The sequence below is a fragment of the Muntiacus reevesi genome, chromosome 5 (genome assembly GCF_963930625.1).
Source record: "Muntiacus reevesi chromosome 5, mMunRee1.1, whole genome shotgun sequence".
Classification (NCBI taxonomy): Eukaryota; Metazoa; Chordata; class Mammalia; order Artiodactyla; family Cervidae; genus Muntiacus; species Muntiacus reevesi.
The window spans coordinates 110,252,473-110,276,089 of record NC_089253.1 but is presented as its reverse complement, the minus strand read 5'-3'; the positions used below and the strand labels follow the sequence as shown (position 1 = coordinate 110,276,089).

The 23,617-nt window shown below is 40.5% G+C and overlaps 1 protein-coding gene across 1 annotated transcript in view; it reads left to right on the top strand.

The window, feature by feature from the left end:
• COLGALT2 (collagen beta(1-O)galactosyltransferase 2) overlaps positions 1–23,617 on the top strand; it is a 115,903-nt gene that overhangs the window by 65,864 nt on the left and 26,422 nt on the right. The window contains exons 2-6 of the mRNA XM_065936190.1: positions 2,655–2,765; positions 5,720–5,837; positions 7,764–7,898; positions 12,499–12,703; positions 19,018–19,137. Coding sequence (XP_065792262.1) covers positions 2,655–2,765; positions 5,720–5,837; positions 7,764–7,898; positions 12,499–12,703; positions 19,018–19,137 — 689 coding nt within the window. The remainder of the gene's footprint in view (positions 1–2,654; positions 2,766–5,719; positions 5,838–7,763; positions 7,899–12,498; positions 12,704–19,017; positions 19,138–23,617) is intronic.

Here is a 23,617-nt window from a genome sequence, read left to right as displayed (position 1 = left end):
CCCAGTAGGAACTGCTGAATTGCCAATGAAGTATAAACATTTTTACTCTCACTTAAGTGTCTCAGATACCTCTATTTTCCCATGACTCTTCCTTTCCCATTTATCCTCCATTTCTTCTTTCCTTCCTCCCTTCCGTCCTGTTTTAATTTTATTCAGTGTGGTTTTAAAAAATCAGTAATAGTGTTGAATTTTGATTAATGCTTTAGGATTTTTGTAGCATATTCATTGAAAGATAACTGATCTGTAGTTCTGTCTTTATCAGGTTTAGGTATCACTGTTGCACTTGCATTATTAAAAGGACTTGGAACAAGCCACATAACTTTGGAAGTAGCTAGGTGTTAAGATGGGCTTTCCAGATGGCTCAGTGCTAAAGAATCCGCCTGCCAATGCAGGAGACAAAGGAGATGCAGGTTCAATCCCTGAGTTGGGAAGACCCCCAGGAGGAAATGGCAACCCACTCCAGTATTCTTGCCTGGGATTCCCATGGACAGAGGAGCCTGGAAAGCTGCAGTCCACGGGTCACAGAGGTGGACATGGCTGAGTACGCACATGTGCACACATACTCTTAAGATATCTGGTAGAATTTCCCTATGAAGCCATCTGGGTCTAGTGTTTTCTTTTGTTTCTTCCTTTATTTCTGCCAAGAAAACTGTTCTGTTTAAGTTTTATGTTTCTACTGGAATCAATTTTGCTAACGTGCGTCTTGCTAGGACATCTTCTATTATATCTAGTTTTCAAATTTATTTTTCATCGAAAAATATTTTTCATCAAAAAATTTATATGAACTACATATGGTTTTTTTAAAAATTATTTCATGTCAGTCATATTCTCTTCATCTTTGTCTTTTCTTATTTTTAATTTTTGTGTTGTCTGGGTTATATTAACTAGTGATTGTCTTTTGTTGATTTTTTACTTAAAGTAACATTTCTTTTGTTTATTAGTTCTGCTTTTTCTCTGTTTTCAACCTCATGGCTTTCTACTTTTATCTTTATGCTTGTTTGTTTTGTTGCTCTTTCTCTAGCTTTTGGAGTAGGAGTTTAAGTCATTAATTTTTATTGATTTAAGGATAAAAAACTGAATTTTCTCTGACCACTGCTTTAATTGTATCCCTCAGTTCTGATCTCTAGTGTTTTTATTATTTATGTTCATAAATTCTAAAGTTGATTTGTATTTCTTCTTTCACTTAATAGTTGTTTAATAAACAGTTTTAATGGAATTTTGGAGGTTTTATTACTAATTTTTAATTTTATGAAGTGACCAGAGAATGCTATAAATATTCCAATTTTGTAAAGCTTTCTTCATAATGTAATTGTTGGTCAGTTTTTGTAAATGTTTCATGTGCACTTGAGAAAGAAGTAGAATATCTATTATTGTGTTCCATAGATTCTTTACATGCTTACTTTTTTCCCCTTTGCACTTTCTTTAACTGAAAATAGTATATTAACACCTCTTATTATTGGTGCTTGTTTTAACCTTTCTATACTTTCTGTTATATAGGGGTTGGCAAACCACAGCCTGTAGACCTGTTGCCTATTTTCGTAAACAAATCTTTACTGGAGCACAATAATGCTCACTCATTCATGTGTTATGAATGACAACTTCACTGCTACAATGACAGAGTTAAGTAGTTACAACAGAGAGTATATAGCCTACAAGCCTAAAATAGTCACTGTCTGGCTTTTGAAGAAAAGTTTGCCAACCCCTGCACTATAAATAGGTACATGGATATGCACATTTACTGTATGGTTGATGTGAATGACATTATTTAGCATTATTATTATCATTACAATTTTTTTCTTGTCATGTTCAATAATTTTGGCCTGAATTCTGCCTTATTTGATGTAAAGATCGCAACCCATACTTTGCTTCCTTCTTTTCCAGTTGACTGGCATATCTGTTCATTTTGGGGTGTTCTGAATAGCTTTGTTTTTGATACATTATATTATTCATACCATGTGTTTGCTTTGTGAGACTGTTTGAAAATATTTTTGTTTTATAAATGACTTAAACTGCTTTTTAAGTGAATCAGTTTGTTAAACTTTCAAGATAGATCAGAAACAGATTTTACATAGTTTGTAGACTTCTGAAGGTATTCTATCTTGTGTAAGTGATGGTAGAGTTACCTGAACTAAACAGGTGACGATACCTTGGACTTTGAATTTTATACTAAAAGCTGTTATTGTGACTTTCCTATCTACTGTGTGTGATTAAAACAACATTGATTAAAAATTTTGTGGGACTTGAAAATGCAACTGAATTATTGCTTAAATTGAGAGTTGCTGTTATGAAGTTAAAAGGTAGATACCTAAAAATTGGATGATTAAATTAAAACAATTTAATTTCCAATTAAAACAAATGGAAAACTTTCCAAGAATATTAGTTAACTAACCCATTCATTTTACACATATACTGTTTTTTAGATTGACTCTACTATTGACCAAGTCCTGCTTAAGGATCTAATGACACAGAGATGGTTGAAAGCCGTATCTCTCGCTTCAGAAATTGATTGTCTAGATTGGAACACAAGGGAGTCATTTTCATGTACACGGTGTCTAGAACTGGCCGTTCTTTCGGTTTATCTGGAGACTTTTGGCTTCCTCCTCTGTCTTTGGATGACATAATAACTGAACTGTGTGGTGCTTTCTCTCATGCAGGGCGGCCACTGACCACAATGTGGATAATACAACAGAAATACTCAGGGAGTGGCTGAAAAATGTACAGAAAGCCTATCACTATGTGGAGTGGAGGCCTATGGATGAACCTGAGTGAGTAGCAGAGAACATTCTGTGAACTCGTTATTTACCCTTCCCCCGCTTAATCAGTTTTTCGGTCACTTAGGCTTCTAATCTTAGAGACACATGTGATTTTTCATTGTCTTTTGTCTCTGTATCTGATAGTAAGATACAAAGACCTGCTATTTCTTCCTTTGACAGATCTTTGTTTTTCTTTTCCTCTTTGCTCATGCAGCTACTGGCCAAGTTCAGACTCTTATTCGTTCTCAAGTTCACAGTAGTGTATGTTTTAAAATATTGATATTACTTATTCAGACTTTGAGTATTAACCTTTTATACTTGAGGGATCATAGTGAAAAGTTTGTATACTTCTTATTTATACCTTGCTTTTTCACCCATCGTATGTTGGTAATTGTGCCATAGCAACAGTGAAGGAATATCTCATTATTTTTGTGACTGCAGAGTATCCACTGATGGGTGAACCATGATTATTTAATCATTCTCCTACTAATGGACATTTACATTTTTTCCAGTCTTTACCCTAGCAATTTTTTTTTTTTTTTTTTTTTGGCTACACTGCACAGCATGCAAGATTCTAGTTCCTGGCGCAGGGATTGAACCTGCGAACCTGCGTCCCCTGCATTGGCAGTGCAGAGTCTTAATCACTGAACCACAGGGAAGACCCTACTGCAGCAATCTCTTAGTTGCTTTTATCTTCAAAATGATACTGTATACCACACTGTCAAATCAATCTACCTAAAATATTAATGATGGCCTTTCATTTCTTTGTTGAAAAAACTTCAGTGACTCTCTACTGCCTACAGAATGAAGTTCAAATGCCTGATTTGAAATATTTCATAAATATTTTTAAAATATCCGTATCTTTACACCAATATTTCCTAAAAGAAAACTGCATTATCCAAATGTTCCTTTTATTTTATTCAGCCCCAGGCTTTCCTTCCCTTCTTTGTGATAACCTTTATCCCAAATTCTACCTGCTACCAAAAGCTGTGGCTAATCATTCCAGTTACAAATTTCTACCTTCTGTCAACACTTGTATTGCTTATTTCCTGTAGCATCTTGTTTGGCACAGCAATAAACAACAAACATTGACTATCTAATTCATGCATTATTTTCTATTTTATTTTTTACACAGGGGCTAAAATGTACAAATACTCTATGTTTCACTTAGTGCTATGTTCTTGTAAGCACTAAATTTATACTTATTGAGTAAACAAATGAGTGAATGAGAATATGAATAAATACATTTCAAACTTACTACTCTAAATGTTCCCCAGGCTACTATAGTTCTAGATTAAGGAACTGTAGAAGTAGGGTGCAGAGAAGGCAATGGCACCCCACTCCAGTACTCTTGCCTAGAAAATCCCATGGACGGAGGAACCTGATAGGCTGCAGTCCACGGGGTCACAAAGAGTCGGACACAACTGAGCGACTTCACTTTCACTTTTCAATTTTGTGCATTGGAGAAGGAAATGGCAACCCACTCCAGTGTTCTTGCCTGGAGAATCCCAGGGATGGGGTCGCACAGAGTCGGACAAGTGACTTAGCAGCAGCAGTAGCAGAAGTGGGATGAATTGAACTGCTGAAATTTTTCCCAGGATAAGTCATTTATTGGAAGCTGCATGTGTATTATAAAAATAATAAATGCTGTTCCAGAACAAATTTTTGTTCTTTTAGTCTCTCACCGTATAATATTTTTTATTACATGTACATATATATGTATCTACATATATGTCTCAATCTCAGCATATGGTCTATAGATGGAGCAAACCTTAACAATCAAATGTGGACACTGTCAAAGATTCTGAACACTTTTTTGGAGTTACTTATAATGGAATTTGGCCCAGTTAGAGTGGCCCAGAAAAACTCTATGTACCTCTCCCGCATCCTGGTAATTTTCTCCATAGCCAGATTTTGACTAAATATATTGTATGCCAAGGTCAGTGTGAGAAATATCAGAGAAGGTATTTTTAGGGGCAACATATTCAGAGAAAAAAAAAAAACAGGAATTCCACTGATTTTTGTAGGAACGATTGGGGAAAACATTTCAAAGACTTCCTGTGTAATAAACAGTTTTTTTCATCTTATTTGTATGGTTATGGTCTCTTTTTTGTGGTTTCTCTTTTACTGAGACAAATGTCCTGCCGCTATGCAGCTACAAGGACTTGAAGTGGTGGCCAGTTTGGGGCCCCTGTGACTTTCTCAATGTCCCTACCAGGTGGGAGCTTTCAGAAAGGTTCTTAAGGGTGAGCCAACCCAGCTGCCTCCACGTCCATGGATGAGTCCTGGCGACCTTATGGGTGTTGAGAGACATTCCAGCGTTGTGTGTTTGCTCCGTGATCTCACTCCGTTTGGGGGAGATCAACATGTTGGACTCTGTAGAGTCCTTTACTGAGACTTACAGAAAATAAACCTTTGTTTTTCCCGGGAAGCTCCTAATTTGATGCTGTAACATTTTCAAATGTATCTGATGGCTGAATGTATGAGAAAGTGTCTAGGAATATGAGCTTCGGGGTTATGCCTAGATTCAAATTCTGGCTATACCTCTTATTAATGGCGTAATGTTAAGCAAATGACTTAACCACTCTGACCAATTTCCTCGACTGTGAAGAGGGGAGAGTGGTAGCACTTACATCATAAAGACAGTGAATTCTAATGAGAACTGAAATATTGGGTCAGCCAAAAAGTTCATTCGGGCCTTTCCATAAGATGTACAGAAAAACCCAAACAAGCTTTTTTGCCAGCCTAGTGTTTCATATAAAGATTCCTGTGTATGGGAAGCAGCAAATTACTTAATCTCTCCTTGCTCCAATTTCTTACGTGTAATAAGGGGATAATGATAACCATAATAGTATCGATTTCCTAGGGTTACTACTGGAAGACAAAATGGATTAGTACATAGTGCCTGCAGTATATAAGAACTCAATAATTATTAGCCATCATCATCCTCACAATTATTATTATAGGTCTTACCCTGATGAAATTGGACCAAAGCACTGGCCTGCCTCCCGTTTTGCCCACGTGATGAAACTACGACAGGCAGCCCTTCGAACTGCGAGGGAAAAATGGTCAGACTACATTCTGGTAAAAACAGATGTTTAATTTCTTGACAGCTGTTATCTAGAATGTGTCCAAATCAATTGTCGATAATCTAGGACTGTGGGAGCAATCAAATGTCCTTTTTTAGGCCTCTCCTCCTCAATATTCTAATAAAGGCACAAGAAAGAATCTGGAGAACTTAATATCGGGAGAGCTGGATTTCATCTCAGACCCATTTCTCACATGCATTTTTAGTGAGTTAGCAAATAAGCTCCTGAATTATTCTATCTCTTTATTGTAGTAAACATGAAAAACCCTAAATCTTTTTAGTTCAGAGGGAATGCTGTGGGTAAAGCAATATAAAAGGTCTTAACTTCTCGGGACTTCCCTGGTGGCCCAGGGGCTAAGACTCTGAGCTCTCAACGCAGGAGGCCCAGGTTTGATCGCTGCAGCATGAAGGTCAACTAGATCTCACTAAAGACCCTGCATGCCTGCATGCCACAACAAAGATCAAGGATCCACACACCACAGCTAAGACCCGGCACAGCCAAATAAATACATTAAAAAAAATTTTTTTTTAAAGGTCTTAACTTTTTAGAAGAGTTTCGGGGATATGAGAAATTAATTATATAAAAATAGTCAAATTAACAGCCCTGAAATGCTGTTCCTTTTGGCTCCTAAGTGTCTGGGGACCAGCACCTCTTGCTTGGATTCCTAGTTGCTCCTAATTATGCTGGACCCTCCTGGAGAATTTCTCTCCATGAAGAGGTTCCATTACTTTCCTTAGAACTTCCAGAGTGGTCCAGAAACATGCTGGCCTTGATGACTAGGAATCCATGTTCTATCCCATCCTTGTCCTCCAGGAACCTGGGTCTCCGTTGGAAAGGACAGGCCTCTGAGCAGTAAGGAGCTGCAGTCCCTGCTTTCATTTGAAAACTGACAGAGTCTTCTTTCCCCACAAGTTTATGGCAACCGAGTTCTTCCTCTGTGCGCACCCCCACAAATCCATTTAATTCTTTTGGCAAGCCTGTTTCAGTACAACACTAGAAATACGACCAACGAAACAAAGGCAGTGATGTTTCATAAAACTAATGGCCGTCTGTTCCCTGACTCCTAAAGGGAACACTTTTGACCACCCTCAGCCTCTCAGTCACAACAGAAACCATCCCAGTAGTTTATCACACTTCCACTTTCAATATGAATAATTTCATAGAAATTTGCAGTTGTGTTGATATTTAACATAGCATAGCTGTTTAAATGTCTTTGAAGTGTACAAGTGCTGAGCCACAAAATTTTGGGTGAAGAGATTGACTATCAAAGGAATGAAAGCTTCTGAGGTTTTGCTTTCTGTGTGTGGGGAAATATACATAACGTAAACTCTACCATCTTAATTTTTAAAGTGTACAGCTCAGAGTGATTATTTTATATAATAGAAACTGTTACACTTACCCTGTAAATGAATGTGTTAACACGGATTTCTGATGAGAATGGAAAATAGCTTCACTACTATATAATATACTTTAAACAAACAAATCTAATTGCAGCATTAAGAGAGCATTCATGGATTCATTTGGGGCCAGTTTGACATTACTATAGACAACCTAAGTAGGTCTGTTCATTTACACTTAGAATGAGCACACAATAAATGCAAACAAATCTTTTAAGGGTTTGAGACCCATTCGTATCTTATACTTACCAAGGTGTCATTGAGTTCCAGTCTAGTATTTGCCCAACGATAACACCAATTCATTGCTTGATACCTTATGCGTAGCTAAACACATGGAAGTTAGACTGGATGCATTTTGCCTGAATGAAAGCCATTCAGCCCCAAGGGGTTTCCATAACAAAAACAGGGATAGCTGGTTCTGTATGTCATGGGCAAGTTTCCATGGTCCTTTGGCAAGTGTTGGGTTACTCATACCCATTACGGAAAGTACCTTTTCATCTGATGTTGTCCTTTTCTTTTCCTAGTTTATAGATGTTGACAACTTCCTGACTAATCCGCAGACCCTCAATCTACTGATCGCAGAAAACAAAACCGTTGTGGCCCCCATGCTGGAGTCTCGGGGCTTGTACTCTAACTTCTGGTGCGGAATCACACCTCAGGCAAGTCTGCTGGTTAACAAATTAAGGTTATGAGTTTTAACAAGGCAGCCACCTGTCAACAGTAGACCCGTGAATCTTTTTCTGATTTTCTCCTTTGAAACACGCATATCATGGTGTTACTAGAGCAAGGATTTTCAGGAAAGGAAGTAAATCCATGTCCAATGCCACAACCCAAAGAGCTCTTCTGTATTAATGAATTGTGAAGACATTATTCTAATGAGTTTAGGATTAGAAGTTTTAAATTAACCAGTAATTGGGTTACTGGGATTTGTACTTTTCTTCTCCCTGATTCAGAGATTTTCAAAAGTTAAGTATTTTTGGTCATTAAAACTCACATGAGAACACTGTAAAAAACTGGAAATAGAAAAAAAAAAGTTTTTTAAAAAACATCATGTTATTTGCTCCCATTCTAACATCATAGATAACAGATTACATGTTTTTAACTATATCATCAAGTGGCTATTATGCAATTTACTTAGCCTTTCTTTTAGTTTAAAAACATTTAAGTTATTTGCAACTTTTAACTGTTATAATAACCATCGTGATTAACATAAAATTTTCCACATTTAATATTATTTCCTTGGGACAACTTCTAAGAAGTGGAATTAGTGAGTTAAAGAGTATTAAACACTTTAATGACCCTTGATATGTTGCCAAATTTATTTCTAAAGAAATTGAATACTTGGAACTACTGTGGTAGATGTTTTTACAAAATTTAAGTTAAAAACAATATTTTAAATTTCCATCATCTCTCTTTTCTATTGTAAAAATCTTCAAAGTCTAGCTAGAGAGGTGTTGCAGTGAATGTTTATGGCTGATTGTATTTCTGATTCTTTAGTTAAAAATTAAGAGAGATAAACTGATAAATGTAATATATATCAATGTAGGCTAAAGATCCTCTAAGGGAAAAAGTGTATATTAGGTGTGTTCTCATGCTCAAAGAGCTAAATTTTCAGTCCCTGTTTTATATTTGGTTTGGTTTTGGATGAAGAAAGAGGCTAATGGTGTGCTGGTAAATACTTAGTGGTGGCTCTCTGTAGGGAAAACCCCTGATTGCTAGCATTTACCAGTTTTCATGGTGTCAGTATTCCCACCGTGCAAATATTGTTTAAGCTGAGGGGAAGGTTAAGTAAATTGAAGTACAGTCACGTGATATAATTATTAAGCACATGCCAAGCTTGCTGTTCGTGGTCTACTTAGAATGGTGGGTATTAGCATGATTTTTGTTTTTGCAGATTTTAAACTATCAACATGACAACTGCCTTGCAAACTCCCTGAAAATTTAAGTCCATAGCTCTTGCACACAACTAGAGTGGGCATTGTTCTTTTGTTACAAATATTTCCTGCAGTTCCAAGGGATTTTGAGTGTATGTTATCCACATCTCTTTCAGAGACACATTAAGTTCATATTTAGAAAAGCCAATCAGTTCCTTAAGGAGAAGATATTATATTGAATTTAAGTTCATACATTCTCAGTTAATTATCTGCAGCACTTAACATGGCAGCATCACTCTAGGGTGTTTTTAATGAGTAATGCACTGACACCAGCATCAGGAGTGGATTATCCTCATAACTGTGGCCTTCCGGTTTCTGTTGTCTTATTTGCTCTAATATTAAAAGCTCACTTACTTTGCACAGTGAAAGTAAAATCTAGGCAATTTTAGGGAAATTCTTATTCATGTCTCTTTCTAGCTTTTCTGCCATCTTCAGTCAGGCTTCTGTGAGGGCAGGAACAGAAACAGCCAGTGACTTCATAAGCTTAAGTCAGGCCTCGGCGTCCAGTGCCTTTAAACACATTCAAAACAACATGACCTCGGTTGTGTCTGGCCACTGAGTAGGAATGATTACCAACAATATTCAGTTTATGTGGAAAAAGAGACGCATCTGTTGCCTCCTCCTCTCTGCAGGAAGCATATGAAGTCTCCTTCTCCCCTTCCTTCTCTGCTTCCTTCCTCCCTGTCCCCGGGGTATTCTGTGATTCATCCTCATGAATTTTCCAAGCTCCTCAGTCTGAGAATATTGTTCCTAAGTAGTCTAGAATTTTGTATTTGGTGTGTGTTCTTAGGCAGTTCCTCTAACGAACCAGTTTTCCCTTTATCCCTTGGAAGAATTCTTCTATCCCTTGGAAGAATACTAGTAATACTAGTAAGAATACTAGTAAGATGTTAAGTAATCTTTGTTAAAGGCTAATAAAAAATTGTGGAAATAATAATCCTTCATCTAATGCATTACAGTTTCCAAGGTATCTTCATAGACCAGATCACATGTGATCCCTTCTACAGCCCTGGGAGATCAACAGATTGGTTTTTACCCCCTCTTTTCAGGAGGAGAAACTTAGGCTCGAAGAGGTGAAGCATGGGGTAAGATTGATCAGCTAGGTGGTTAAGATGATGCTAAGACACGTATCTTCTGAGGCTTCATTTGTGACCCTTCTACCTTATCACGTGGTCAGTGTGAGCATCAGCTGGACTAGAACACTAGTCTGGACACTGAAAGAAATGACGAAGAGGCTGCAGTGCCTACCATGTGGGTACTGACACCACTGCAGATAGTGTGGCCCCAAAGTAATGTGACTGATGAAGGAGTATTCGAGAACTTGTGTGACTAATGGGCATCGTGCCCTTCAGAGTGCTGGCCCTGTGAAGTTTTACACTCATTCCACGAGCCTGCTGTTGCCTAAAATGTATTTTAAAATGCCTTTCCAAGCTTCTACATTCTTTAAAGTATATTTTGTTAAGATGCATCTTCATCTTCTTTGGAATGGATTTGAGCTTTAGCAATAGTCGAGTTACATAACTGGTGCCACTGGAGTGTAGAGCTCCAGTGGATTCTGCACCTGTATGGGCTGAAGCTGGGATTGTCGACTTACTGCTATGTCTCCAACATCTCACACAGCTTGGATTGCGGTAGGCATTCAGGATATGTTTGTGGAATGAACAGTTGAGCTTGGAGGGAAAGCAAACTGGGTTACTCCAAACTAGTGTGTTCAGAACCACAGAGTAAGGGCATTGGTCATCCTATGTACTTGCCCGGAGAGAACTTTCAAAGAGGAATCCCCCAAAAGCATGCAGCAGTGACAACTCCACCAGAATAGTGAATAAATAATTGCATTGAAAGAAGGCCCCATTTATATGTTTAAGTACTGCATGTTTAGTTAAAAATACAGACTGAAGTAAGTCAGAAAGGAGGGCTTCCCTGGTGGCTCAGCGGTAAAGAATCCACCTGCAGTGCAGGAGACGCTGGTTTGATTCCTGGGTTGGGAAGATCCCCTAGAGAAGGGAATGGCAACCCACTCCAGTATTCTTGCCTGGGAGATCTCATGAACAGAGGAGCCTGGTGGGCTGCAGTCCATGGGCTTGCAAAAGAGCTGGACATGACAGCAACTAAACAAGTCAGAAAGAGGAAAACAAATACCATATATTAATACTCAGTATTGCATATTATGGGATCTGGAAAAATTCTACTGATGAACCTATTTGCAAGGCTGAAGTAGAGACACAGATGTAAAGAACAGACTTGTGGACATGGTGGGAAGGAACGGGGAGACGAATTGGGAGAGTATCATTGACATATATACGCTATCATGTGTAAAACATAGCCAGTGGGAAGCTGCTCTATAACACAGGGAGCTCAGCTCTGTGCTCTGTGATGACCTAGAGGGGTGGGATGGGGGAGGGAGGGAGGCTCAAGAGGGAGGGGATTTATGTATCCATATAGCTGATTCACCCTGGAGAAGGAAATGACAACCCACTCCAGTATTCTTGTCTGGAAAGCTCCATGGACTGAGGAGCTTGACCGGCTACAGTCCAACAAAGAGTTGGACACGACTGAGTGACTAACACACAACACCTAGCTGATTCCTGCTGTTGCACGACAGAAACCAACACAACATTGTAAAGCAATTATATTTGAATTAAAATTTTTTTAAATCAGCCAATGTAATGTAATTTTAATAACAGCCAATATTTATCAATACTTTCTTGGTGCTGGGCACTATTCTAAGCATTTTTCAGGTTTTCCCTTACTTGACAGAGAACCCCATGGAATAGATAGAGCCATCATTCCTGTTTCACAATGAGGAAATAGACACAGTAAGGCTGAGTGGCCTGACCAACACCTACATGCAATAAGTAGCTGAGGTAGGACTTGAACTCAGGCAGTCAGATCCCAAAACATGTTGCTTTCCACTGCTCTGCTCAACCACCTCTGACTGCTCATATGTCATATTCAATGACGTCATATACATATATTCAATGACATCATATACATATATTCAATGACATCATATACATATATTCAGTGACGTCATATACACATTCAGTGATGTCGTATACATAAAGCATACTCTTATGAAGCTGTTAGATGAAGAGATGTGGTGAAACCAATCTGTTTCTGATAACAAGACCCTTTTAGGATTTTTTTTTAATGTAAGTAGCATTTCTTAAGCTCAGTTGGAAATTCTTAGGCCAAGATAAAAAGAGAGGAGGTGACTTTGCTCCAGGATTGGTACTTGTGTTCATTAGAAGTCCACCTAATGGAAGGCTGGGAAAGGGGAAGCCCTCAGATCAGAGGAAATAACCCACCCATCTGCTCTTTCCAGGGCTTCTATAAACGGACCCCAGACTATCTTCAGATTAGAGAATGGAAGAGGTTGGGCTGCTTTCCGGTCCCCATGGTCCACTCCACATTCCTAATTGACCTCAGGAAGGAAGCCTCTGACAAGCTGGTGTTCTATCCCCCGCACCAGGACTACACCTGGACCTTTGATGACATCATCGTCTTTGCCTTCTCCAGCAGGCAAGCAGGTACTGTTTGTATGCGTGTTGTATTGCCACCATGGAGACAAATGACCAGCTCCTTTGTTTTGTGCATTTTATAATAAAACACTCTAAGTACTGAGGTAGTGTTAGAAGTTTCTGCAGTAACGTACCAGCACCCTCTGGGTTACTGTCTCTATGAGCACCAATGACCAAAAGCCAGAGCTCACCCCTACCCAAGAATCCACTCTCTTTAAAAAAAAAAATGTGGTTGTGGTGGTGGCCATAGGCAAGTGATTGGCTCTTGATGGTGCTATTGCATTCTCTGCTCATTAAAGAAGTCCTTTTATTAATTGGAAGACTGTGACAGAGATCCAGAACTGCACTGGAAGGACCCAGGCTTTAAAAATGCTTATTTCTTCTCAAATAAGTGAGCTAGTATACTGACTGTGTTCCACAAAGTTTTCAGAGACCAAGGCTCCTTCTATATTGTTTCTCCACTCTCCGTGAAGTATTAACCCCTTAATCATATGATCCAAGATGTCTCATCATTATGGATGCAATATTTCAGCCATCAGCTGAAAACCAGAGAGGGGAGGGCACCCTGCTGTCCTTTAAAGGTACCATCTAGAAGTTGAACACATCACTACCTTGCATAGCCCAGTAGCCAGATTTAGTCATCAGACAACAACTAGCTATAAGGGAGGCTCAGAATATTGTCTTTATTCTGTGCAGTCTAGAGCCCCAATTCTCTGTCTATAAGAAGGAGAAGATAGATTTTGGGAGGCAGCTAGCTGTCTCTCCCACAGTCCTCATGAAAGGAAAAATAAAGCCATACTTAACTCTTTCATGAACCTTTGTAGACTTTTGAGGAAGAAAAGTCAGTAGGAAAATAAGTTATTACTTTTGTGTCACTTGCACAAGCAATCAGAGAGGATATAGTTCACTAAATCAGGTCAACACAAAGATACATGATGTCCCGAAAGCAAAGCTTTCTGAGGGTCATTTAAACCTTCCTGACAGAGGGCAGGTCCCATTATCAATGAGCCAGAAATGTATCACTTAACCACTTGGAACTGTGAGTTTAGAAACCAGGAGAATGGTGTATAAATTCATGTGGCCATACAGTCAAGGTGGATGGGATCATCTACAGACCACAGGTGATTGAGGCAGGTTGCTAGCAGGTGAGAATGTTAATATAGATTCAAGTTACAGCTCACATCAGGCCCTCCTGGAAGCCATAGGTGTCCCACTCATCAGTTGTAAATTTGGTAGAAATGAGAATATTTGGTGGAAATGTGGAATGCTGGCTTTTTTCCCCTTGCCTGCTAGAACCATTTAGACTCTTTGGCCAGGTATAGACACTTTTTAGGACTGTGTCAGGGCAAAAGCAAGGTTCTTATCCTCATGTAGATTGGAGGTTTTTGTGAAAATCCTTGTGTCAAGGTTAATGGTAACTGCTTCTTTCCACATGGCCTGCAATTGCCTCTGATTTCTCCAGGATGGAAGCAAACTCAAGGCCTTCCCAATCCTTCAACTTGTGCCAGTGCCTTGGCTTAAGAGCTTAAAGTAAGGATGTTCCAAGAAAGTGAGCTATTAACAATTCAATAACGATCCATGCCTGACAAAGGCCTCCTTGATAAACATTGCACAAGACATTATTGTGACCCTGGCACTAAATTATTATGATATATCTTTTAAACCAAGAATTGGATTTGGAGCTGGAAGAATGACACCAGGCTGGATAGGAATTTTTCAGTTATGTCCCTTGCTTGGCCTGTTCACTTGGATTTCATGCTTTATTGGCCAGATTCCCATGGGTCTACCCAGGACATTGAAAGCAGGTGCAGAGGTGCAGAACTGTTGGGTGATTCAGGTGGGGAGAGGAGAGGAAGAAAAGCAAGGGGAGAGGATCAGTCCTCTAGACTTTCCTGCTATATCTAGCATTGTGTTAGGCTCTGTGACAGCTAGGGAGGTAAGATCTTTACATGAGGAAACATAAGTAATAGTTATGAAGCAGTGAAAGCTGAGGGTCAGATTAGTGGTATAAACTGTGAACAGCGCAGGAGTCAAGACAGGAAAGAATGACTGTCATTTGGGAGAATGACAGAGATTTCCTGACAGTCATGTGGTTCTAAGGTAGCACTTTTACTCAGCTTGGAGTATTTTTAGATGAGATTTAAATGAGCCTCAAGTCCTGCACAGTCCATGGAGTGTCTCTAAGCTCTTTCCCTCTTATGTTCAAAGCAAAACACTTTCCTTCTCTCTTGAAAGAATAAGATGAAAGATGATATATATTCTTTTGTTCTCACTCTTATGAAGCCCCCCAGCTATGGATCATCCATTGGAGTATCATTTTGTAAATGTCCAGAAGGAAAGAGAAGGTCCATATGTCCCAGGCAGGACCATCTAACCACAAACCTTAAACCTTAATGTCTCACCTCCGACTCCAGACATGGCCACACGTGGATGATGAATGAGAGGAGCAGTCCAAGGGTGCTGGAGTGTGGCTGCCCATCCAGCCCAAGAAGAGAGCACAGGGGTCATGGGCAAGTCTCTGTGGCTCCTCTGAAGCCAGGGTCGGGAGTTCACCTCCCGCTGTGGCCAGTGAGCTGGGCTGTGTATCGTGGCCACAGTAACCGTCTCTGGCGCCAGCCAGTCATCCACTGTATGTCTGCTGTGAGTCAGAGAGGCAAGAGATGTGGGTGATGGGCAGGCAGAGCTGCTCCTGCACATCACGGGCAGTGAGCAAAAGGGCCTCCTGTGTGCAGGGACGGAAGTCCAGAGTTCTGGTTCTGAGACTGGTTCTGACTACTGGTTCTGTGACTCGGCTTCCAGACCCTGGGCACGTGGAGAGACACTTGGCATTGGCTTTTTAGGGACAGAGGTTTGGCATTCATGAGTTATGTGGTGACCTTGGTGAGAGCACAGGTTCTCAGACTCTGAGTTTCCATCACCAAGGATAAAGGTAGGTAAATCAATCTTGCAACGTTAACATACTATATGAGCGCAAGAAAATGTTTGCTACCTTCCTAAGAGAAGTATAGGCCTTCAATATGTAGTATCCCTTACCATTATTTCCTAGAGAGAAGATTGTTTGCCCCAGAAGTAACTTTCGCCTGAGAATACCAGATTCTTTTATAGATTTTATGTAATTATCAGCACATTTCCTTTTCAAATTTTTATATTCTTATCCAACAATCCAGGCACATGGTCTCATCAAGTTCAAATAGTCCCCCTTGGTTTATTATAAAATTAGCAGTCACCATCCTGTGCCATTTCCCCCTTTTAGAAGACCAACACTTTTCACTCTTTCAGATGGTGGTACAAGTGTAAGAGTCACATCCAGCTTTCTAAATAGCATGCTTATAATGAAGCTTCTGGGGTTTTTGGCTATGCCGCGCGGCTTGTGGAATCTCAGTTGCCCTGACCAAGGATTGAACCCAGGCCCTCAGCAGTGAGATGAGACCCCAATGTCCTAACCACTGGACCACCAAGGAGCTCCTGTAATGCTACTTCTCAAATTTCTGTTTTTGCTTTAGGCCGTGCCTATTGACTCTACTGGGCTTCCCAGGTGACACAGAGGTAAAAAAAAAAAAATTGCCTGCCAATGCAGGAGATCCAAGAGACATGGGCTCAATCCCTGGGTTGGGAAGATCCCCTGGAATAGGAAATGGAAACTCACTCCAGTATTCTTGCCTAGAAAATTACATGGACAGAAGAGCCTGGCAGGCTCCAGTCCATGGGGTCACAAAGAGCCAGACATGACTGGGCATGCATGCAAACTGACTCTACTACCAAAGAGGAGTTAGTTTTGTCCCCTCCCTCTGCCCCCTCTGTGCAAAAGCATTCTTCCCATCACCTTGTCCTCTTTGTATTATTACTATTTACTTTATTTTTGGCTGTGCTGGGTCTTTGTTGCTGCACATGGGCTTTCTCTAGTTGCGGCGAGCTGGGGACTACTCTCCAGTTGCTGTGTGCCGACTTCTCATCTCCATGGCTTCTCTTGTTGTGGAGCTTGGGCTGTAGGGTGTGGGCTCAGTAGTTATGGTGCATGGGATTAGTTGCCCCGTGGCATGAGGGATCTTCCCAGATTAGGGATTGAATTCATGTCCCCCACATTGGCAGGGGGACTCTCAACCACTGGATCACCAGGAAGTCTGGCCCGTTCTCTTGATAGCTGTGTGGTACTGATAGAGCTGTGGTCAGTGTTTTGGTTCTTATAATCATGGGAACCAAGTTCCATTTATTGACTGTGGGCAGTTTTCCTTTCATATCTGACTTAACAATTGCCTTTTTTATTTGCTTAGTTTTATTATTGCTAATACAACCCAAAGCTAATCCCTAATTGTCTAGAACTCCTCTCAAAGTGGTCAGATTTCAGCAGACATTCTTTGTGCGTGTGTGTGAACATTCTCCTGGAGCTCCCTAATGTTCCCCAATCTGAGAGGAGCCACAGTCGTGGACCTGCGACTCTCTCGTCTTCTCTTATTGGTTCTCCTGTTCACTATGTCCTGCGTCATCATCATCTTCTTTTATTAATAATCCTTCTCCTTCCTCCCCCTACTCCTCTTTCTTCTCCTTCTTCCACATCATCCAGCCACTGTCTGAGAAAGTGTGATGGCAAGTAAATATCTATGACCTTGCGTGTCTGAAACTGCCTGTCTTGTCTCCTCACACTTGATGGATAGCTTGGCTAGGTCCCATCTCTCCTTTATAACCAAAGCTTTGGAAAGTTGAATGGTAAAATTATTTCCCTAATTAGGGTCGAGAGGCAACCTAAACATTAAATCATTTCCCTCCTGTTTCCTGAATTCATCACAACTTTGCAAGTGGGTCCATTTGAGTTTGAAGTTTCTCAGAAGCATTCGTGTCAGCAAACAGTAGCACTAGTGAGTTCTCTTGGTGGAAGCAAGAGAAGTGACAGGGCTTACTGGTCCAGCCTTGATGGGAACCAGGTTCAGTCATGGGGAGGAGAAAGTCTCTTTTCTTTTTTTGTTCTTCCCTGCTAATGCTATGAGACAGCCTCACCTGATTTGACAGGTGATGTAGCTGACTGGAGGAAATGTCATCTGCAGAAAACAGGGAAGTCTCTATGCAGGTAATTCTCTGTCTGGAAAGCATAGGTGATTATAGAAATTAACAACTCAGAAGCTTGAACGCATGGACCAGAGCTTGGCAGGTTCATCTATTTACTTAAGCAATCTTTTCATTTGTCAGGACGGTCAGTTGCTGGATCTCTCTGAAGCCCTTTTGATTCCAATATCCCCAGCTCCCTGGTTGAACTGAGATTCTGTGTAACTCTTGGAGTTAGCCAGCTGGGGCAGCGAAGACAGGTGTTGAAAACAAGAGGGCTGTGCCATGACCTGGTATTGTCATACTACAGGTTCTTACCAGGTCTTGAAATGCAGGCTTCCTTTGGTCCCTTTCTGACTCTTTTATAGAAGTTTCATGTCTGTTGGTCAACTCCAAGTCCATGTGGGCTAAGAGGAGAAATCAAGCCATGGAGACTCGTGGAAAATTTTAAGTGTCCTTTGTTTTTTATTTTTTGTTCTGCATATGCCTAGAGTTAGCTTTAATCATCTGTCAGCCTTATGGGATTTTCCTGTTTGCTTTCATATCAAATGTGGCCTTTATTCCTCATCTTCTCTTTATTTCCTGTGGATGGATTACAGTGTTCCATTCTGTTCTCTGGAACAGGAATTCCTTGCCTCCTTTTTGATCCCTTCGTGCCTTTAGTGTTCCTTCCAGGCCATGAGGATGCTTTCTCTTCAGAGAGAAAAAATCAATTTCCTCTGAGCTGAAGAGTGGCCCAGGTTTTTTATTTTGCCTCCAATACTGTGTTATACTTTCTTAATAAAGGAGCATTTTTGAGGTCTGCATACTCTGCCCGAAACAACTACTTGTTCAATTTCAGTGCCAAACAGTCTGGTCTCCTTTTCCTTAATGGTCATTGTAGAAAGAAGATGTGTATTTTCTGTTTTTAATTTTATTTATTTGTTTATTTTTGGCTTTGCTGGATCTTCATTGCTGTTGAGGCTTTTCTCTAATCATGGTGAGCGGGATCTACTCTTCTTTGCAGTGTGTGGGCTTCTCATTGTGGTGGCTTCTCTGGTCGTAGAGCACAGGCTCCAGAGCACGTGGGCTTCAGTAGTTGCAGCACTCGGGCTCTAGGGCACGGACTCAGTAGTTGGGGTGCACAGATTTAGTTGTTCCGTGACATGTAGGATCTTCCCCACCCAGGGATCGAACCCGTGTCTTCTGCACTGGCAAGTGGTGGATTCTTTCCCCCTGAGCCACCAGGGAAGCCCCAGACATGTGTCTTCTGATTGGCCACTCTTGCCCGTCTCTTGTGTCCTCAGGCATCCAGATGTACCTCTGCAACAGAGAGCACTACGGCTACCTGCCCATCCCCCTGAAGCCCCATCAGACCCTGGAGGAGGACATCGAGAACCTCATCCATGTGCAGATAGAAGCAATGAGTGAGTGACCCGGGGCCTGGTGGTATACGTGGCTTGTGTTCTGTTGCCCCCATGTCCATATCAGCCGCATCTCTGCTCTCCCAGGACTGGACTCTCATAGTCTGCCTTGGTTGAAACATAGCTGTTCATTTGTCCATTCATTTCAAACTTCTCCTTATGTGAAATGCAAATATGGAAATGTGACCTTGCCCCCAGGAAACTTTGCCCCCTGGGAGCTTCCCATCCAGGTGGAGAGCTGGGTATACAGTAAATCCATTTCATAGCATGTTATAATGGCTATCATGGTGTTTTGTGGTATGAATTTAAACTCTGATTTTGCTGCTTTCTAAGTATATGACTTTAGGCAAGTAATCTAACATCCTTAGTTGTGAAATGAAGATAAAACATCTGGGATTTGGGGGCAAATTCCCCATGATATATATAAAAAGTATACTAACAAAAACAGTAATTACAACTTCAGCTTAATAATAGCTTATGATGTAGCAGAGATCATGCTAAACATTTTTTGTACTTTGTCTCATTAATCCTTATAATAACTCAATGAAAAGTGTTTTATTATCCTCCTATTAAAGATGAAAAAATTGGGATTTAGCACATGTAAGTATCTTATTCTAGATAATTCTGCTAAATAAATGACAGATTGGGATTTGAACCAACAGTGCTATCTCTAAAACTTAGGTTCTTAAACACTGTATCATATTGCCTCTGAGTCTGGCATGATGTCAGAACTGGTAAATGCTTGATAATGAGGGGCTACACTAATTATTATGTATAATGTGCAGTGGTGTTTAAAGGAGAAAGTAACAAATATACTCTGCCTGGGGGAGGATCTTGGAAATGGCTATGCAGAGGAGGGAACATTTGCATTGAATCTTCACGCAGTAACTGGGAAACTCTGTTATTCATCACTAGCGTGTAGGATGTGGGTATGTGGGCAGAGGGTGTGACTGGGAGGCACAGTGGAAAGCAGGGCTGGAAGGTGGGCAAGAGCTCAGTTAGAAAGACCGCTAACGTAAAAGAAGGTGTCTGGACTTTTCCTGAAGGGAAGGGAACTTTTAAAGAGATTTTAGGAGTGAAACGTCAGGTTAAAATCTGAATTTAGAAAGGTCACTCTCTTGGTAAACGAAGTATAGCTGCAGCCTAGGGCACTGGATGCTGGACTCGGGTCAGAGTGAAGAGACCATTTTGGATATTATATGGTAAACTAGGCAGAAGGTGGTGAGGATCTGAGCTCAGGCAGGAGCAGAGAGAGTACAGATGAACCTTATGACATAGACTTGAAAAGACTTAGTCAAAGGTTTGTGGATGAGCAGAAGAGGGACCGAGGGAAACTTCTGAGTTCTGACTTGAGTGTCTGGAATGACAGTAGGAATGTTAAACACATGTGGATTTAAGAAAACATATACAAAGAAAAAGTATGAGTTCATTTTAAAACCTTGAGTGGCCTGTGAATATCTGTTTCCCGCTCCTCACTCCCAGGCAATAAATTCATTGTTTCATGTTAGTCTCAAGACATAACCCATCCCCTGCTGCCTAGGAGGTACCCAGCAAATCTTTGTTGAATAAATGAATAAACTGCCCAGTGGATAGATGGAGAGATGAATCTGACACTCAAGTCTAAAGATGTTAAGTTGGGATTCATCAACAAGATAATGTGATGTCATAGAATTTTAGGAAAACAGGAACATGAGATATAGAAGGAAGTTCAACTGAGATAAGGACTGAAAAAGAGTCCAATGAGTTTTTTCAGCTAATCTCCATAAAAAGGATGGTGTCAGAAAAGGCTGGCTCAGAATTTAAGTGTTTGAGAAGTAATTAAAAATCAAGAACACAGAGAAGAACAGAAATGTTTCTTTTAAGAAACATAGTTAGGACCAGAAGGTAAGAAGGACAATAATAATTATAAAGATTCATCAGAAAATCCCTTTAAATAGCAAGATCTCCTACTGTATTTACACAGGACTGTGTTTGCAAAACATCAGTCAGCCCAGTCTAGCAGGGTCATATTGGTGATAATGAGCAAAGCATGACCATAGACTATACTTGGGATGGGGAGCAAAGCACCCCCACATTACACCCTTTGCTGCTGATGCACATGATCATTTGCAAGTCATTTGGTCTTTCCTAGTCTCAATATCCCTGAGTTTTCAAAAAGAAAGAAGAGCTCACTACCATTTTCTCTAAGTACAGAGAGTAATAGAGATAATGTGTGTGGGGGAAACCAGTATTTGTAGGGGGAATGAGATTTGAATCATCAGTTGGTTCACTGGCATAGTAGTATTTCTAGAACCAGCCCTTAGGAATTTCTTTTGTGAATTTCTTTAATTTCAGTATGCCTGCCTCTCCTCTGTGTTCTAGACCCAGAGGCCAAGGGCAGTATCTTATTGCCTTCTGTCTCAAACACCTAGCACAGTCCTTGATATATAATTGGTAACGGACAAATATTTGCTGAATGCATGACCAGACAATGAAACAATGAGCAAATGAATAAAACCTGTGTCGCAAAGAGCTCTGAACATGAAGTTAGACTCACAGACTTGAACTCAGGCTCTGTCATGTAGGCAGAAAGAACAACCTCTAAAAGCTTTAGTTCCTTTATCTGTGGAGTAAGGATAAGAACACTGACTTTGCAGGGTTGAGAGAAGCACATAAAAGAGTAGACATCAACTCCATAAGACTGAGAGTGTTCCTGTTATTAGGACTCCATTCAATGCTTGGTGATGTGTCTTCCCTTATCGGCCCCATTGTATGACTATCAGTCTTGACTCCAAGTAGATGTCAGCTCAGAGAGGCTGGCCAGAGCCCTCTCTTCTTTTCCTCCACAGGAGTCGCCAGCCTCCAGGATCTAATGCCCGATGATCTGCAGTGGAGCTGACATAATAGTAATAGAAATAAAGTGCACAATCAATGTAATGTTCTTCAATCATCCTTAAACCATCCCCTTGCTCTGGTCCCTGGAATCTGTTCTCAACCCTCTCTGGACCATGCAGAGCCTTGTGGCCACAGTAAGGGATTCAGATTTTATTCTAAGAGTAATAGGATTCCATGTGGATGGGGGAGGGAGAGTGACATGAAGTGTTTTATATATTTAGATATATCATTCATGCTGTGGTATGGATACTGGCATGTAAAGGGACCAGTACATCTCTCCTGGTGAGAAATGATGGTGATTGGAATGCAAACTGTAGCTGGGAGGTGATGACAAGCAGGTGGATTTAGAACATATTTTGAGGATAGAGCCAACAGGACTTACAGAGACCTGGATGCAGCCCATGAAGGAAAGAAAGGAATCAAAGATGACTCCAGGAGTTTGGCCTAGTGTATCATTTAATGAAATCAGAGAGGCTTTATGGGGAAAGACTTGGAAGGGAAGTTGTGGCCATGTAAGCTTAGGATATATATTAGACATCTGAATGGAGAGATTAGGAGACATTTGAATAAGTGAGTCTAGACTTCAGGGAAGAGACTCCAGTTGGAAACAGACACTTGAGAGTTATCAGCATTAAAAAGATATTCAAAGCCATGGAACAGTGTGAGCTTGCTTGGCTAGAGAGCATAGAAAAAGAGGACAGGGTGGAGGACAGATCCCTGGGGGAGACAAACAGCCAGAAAGCTGGAAGAAGAAATTGAGAAGTGTTTCAAGAAGGAACCAGCTGCTTTTGAGAAGTCAAGTAAAATGAGGATAGGGAACTGATCACTGGTTCTCTGAAGATAGAGATCTGTGTTGACCTTGATAAGAACTACTTCAGTACAATGATGAGGACAAAAGTCATTAGCGTGGGCTGAAGAGAGAGCCGTGTGGAGATGAGAAAGTGAACTCTTGTTGGCATGGAAGATGGAGAAATAGGGTAGTGTCTGTAAGAGAGTGAAAAATCAAGGGAGAGGCTGTCTCGTTTCATTGCGTTTTGTCTTTTAAGTTTTTTTTTAAGATCAGATTTTAACTTGTTTGTATGCTAATGAGAAAAGTCCAAAACATAGGGAGAATTTAATGATGTAGAAAAGAAGATAATTTAAGGCCCTTGAGAAAACAAGTTCTAGATAGAACAGGGATGCTGTAGCAGACGGAAAGGCAAGGTATGTAGGCAGAGAGGCAGCTAGGTTTGTAGACTTGATGTGGAAGGGAAAGATGGGTCTAACTGGGCTTTAAACATTTTCTCCATTACATATGTGATCCAGTTATCAGCTCAAGAGAGATGTTGAAGATTTCAGGAGAGAGGACAAGGCATTAGATAGACCTCTCAGAGAGTGAGAAAGTAAGTTTACTGTGGAAGCATAATTGCATCATTTGGCAGTGTCAAGTGCCAATTTGACATCTGTGGTTGTAATTCTGAAGTCACTCAGTCAACACAACAGTGTGAATTTCTCTCTTCAGTGTTCTTGGTGGGAAGAGGACAGTTGGGTTTAACCAGGATTGGAATTTTATCAAGCAAGATCAGTGGAAGAGAATGAAGGGTCCTTCCAAGGGATGGTTAGAGCTGTA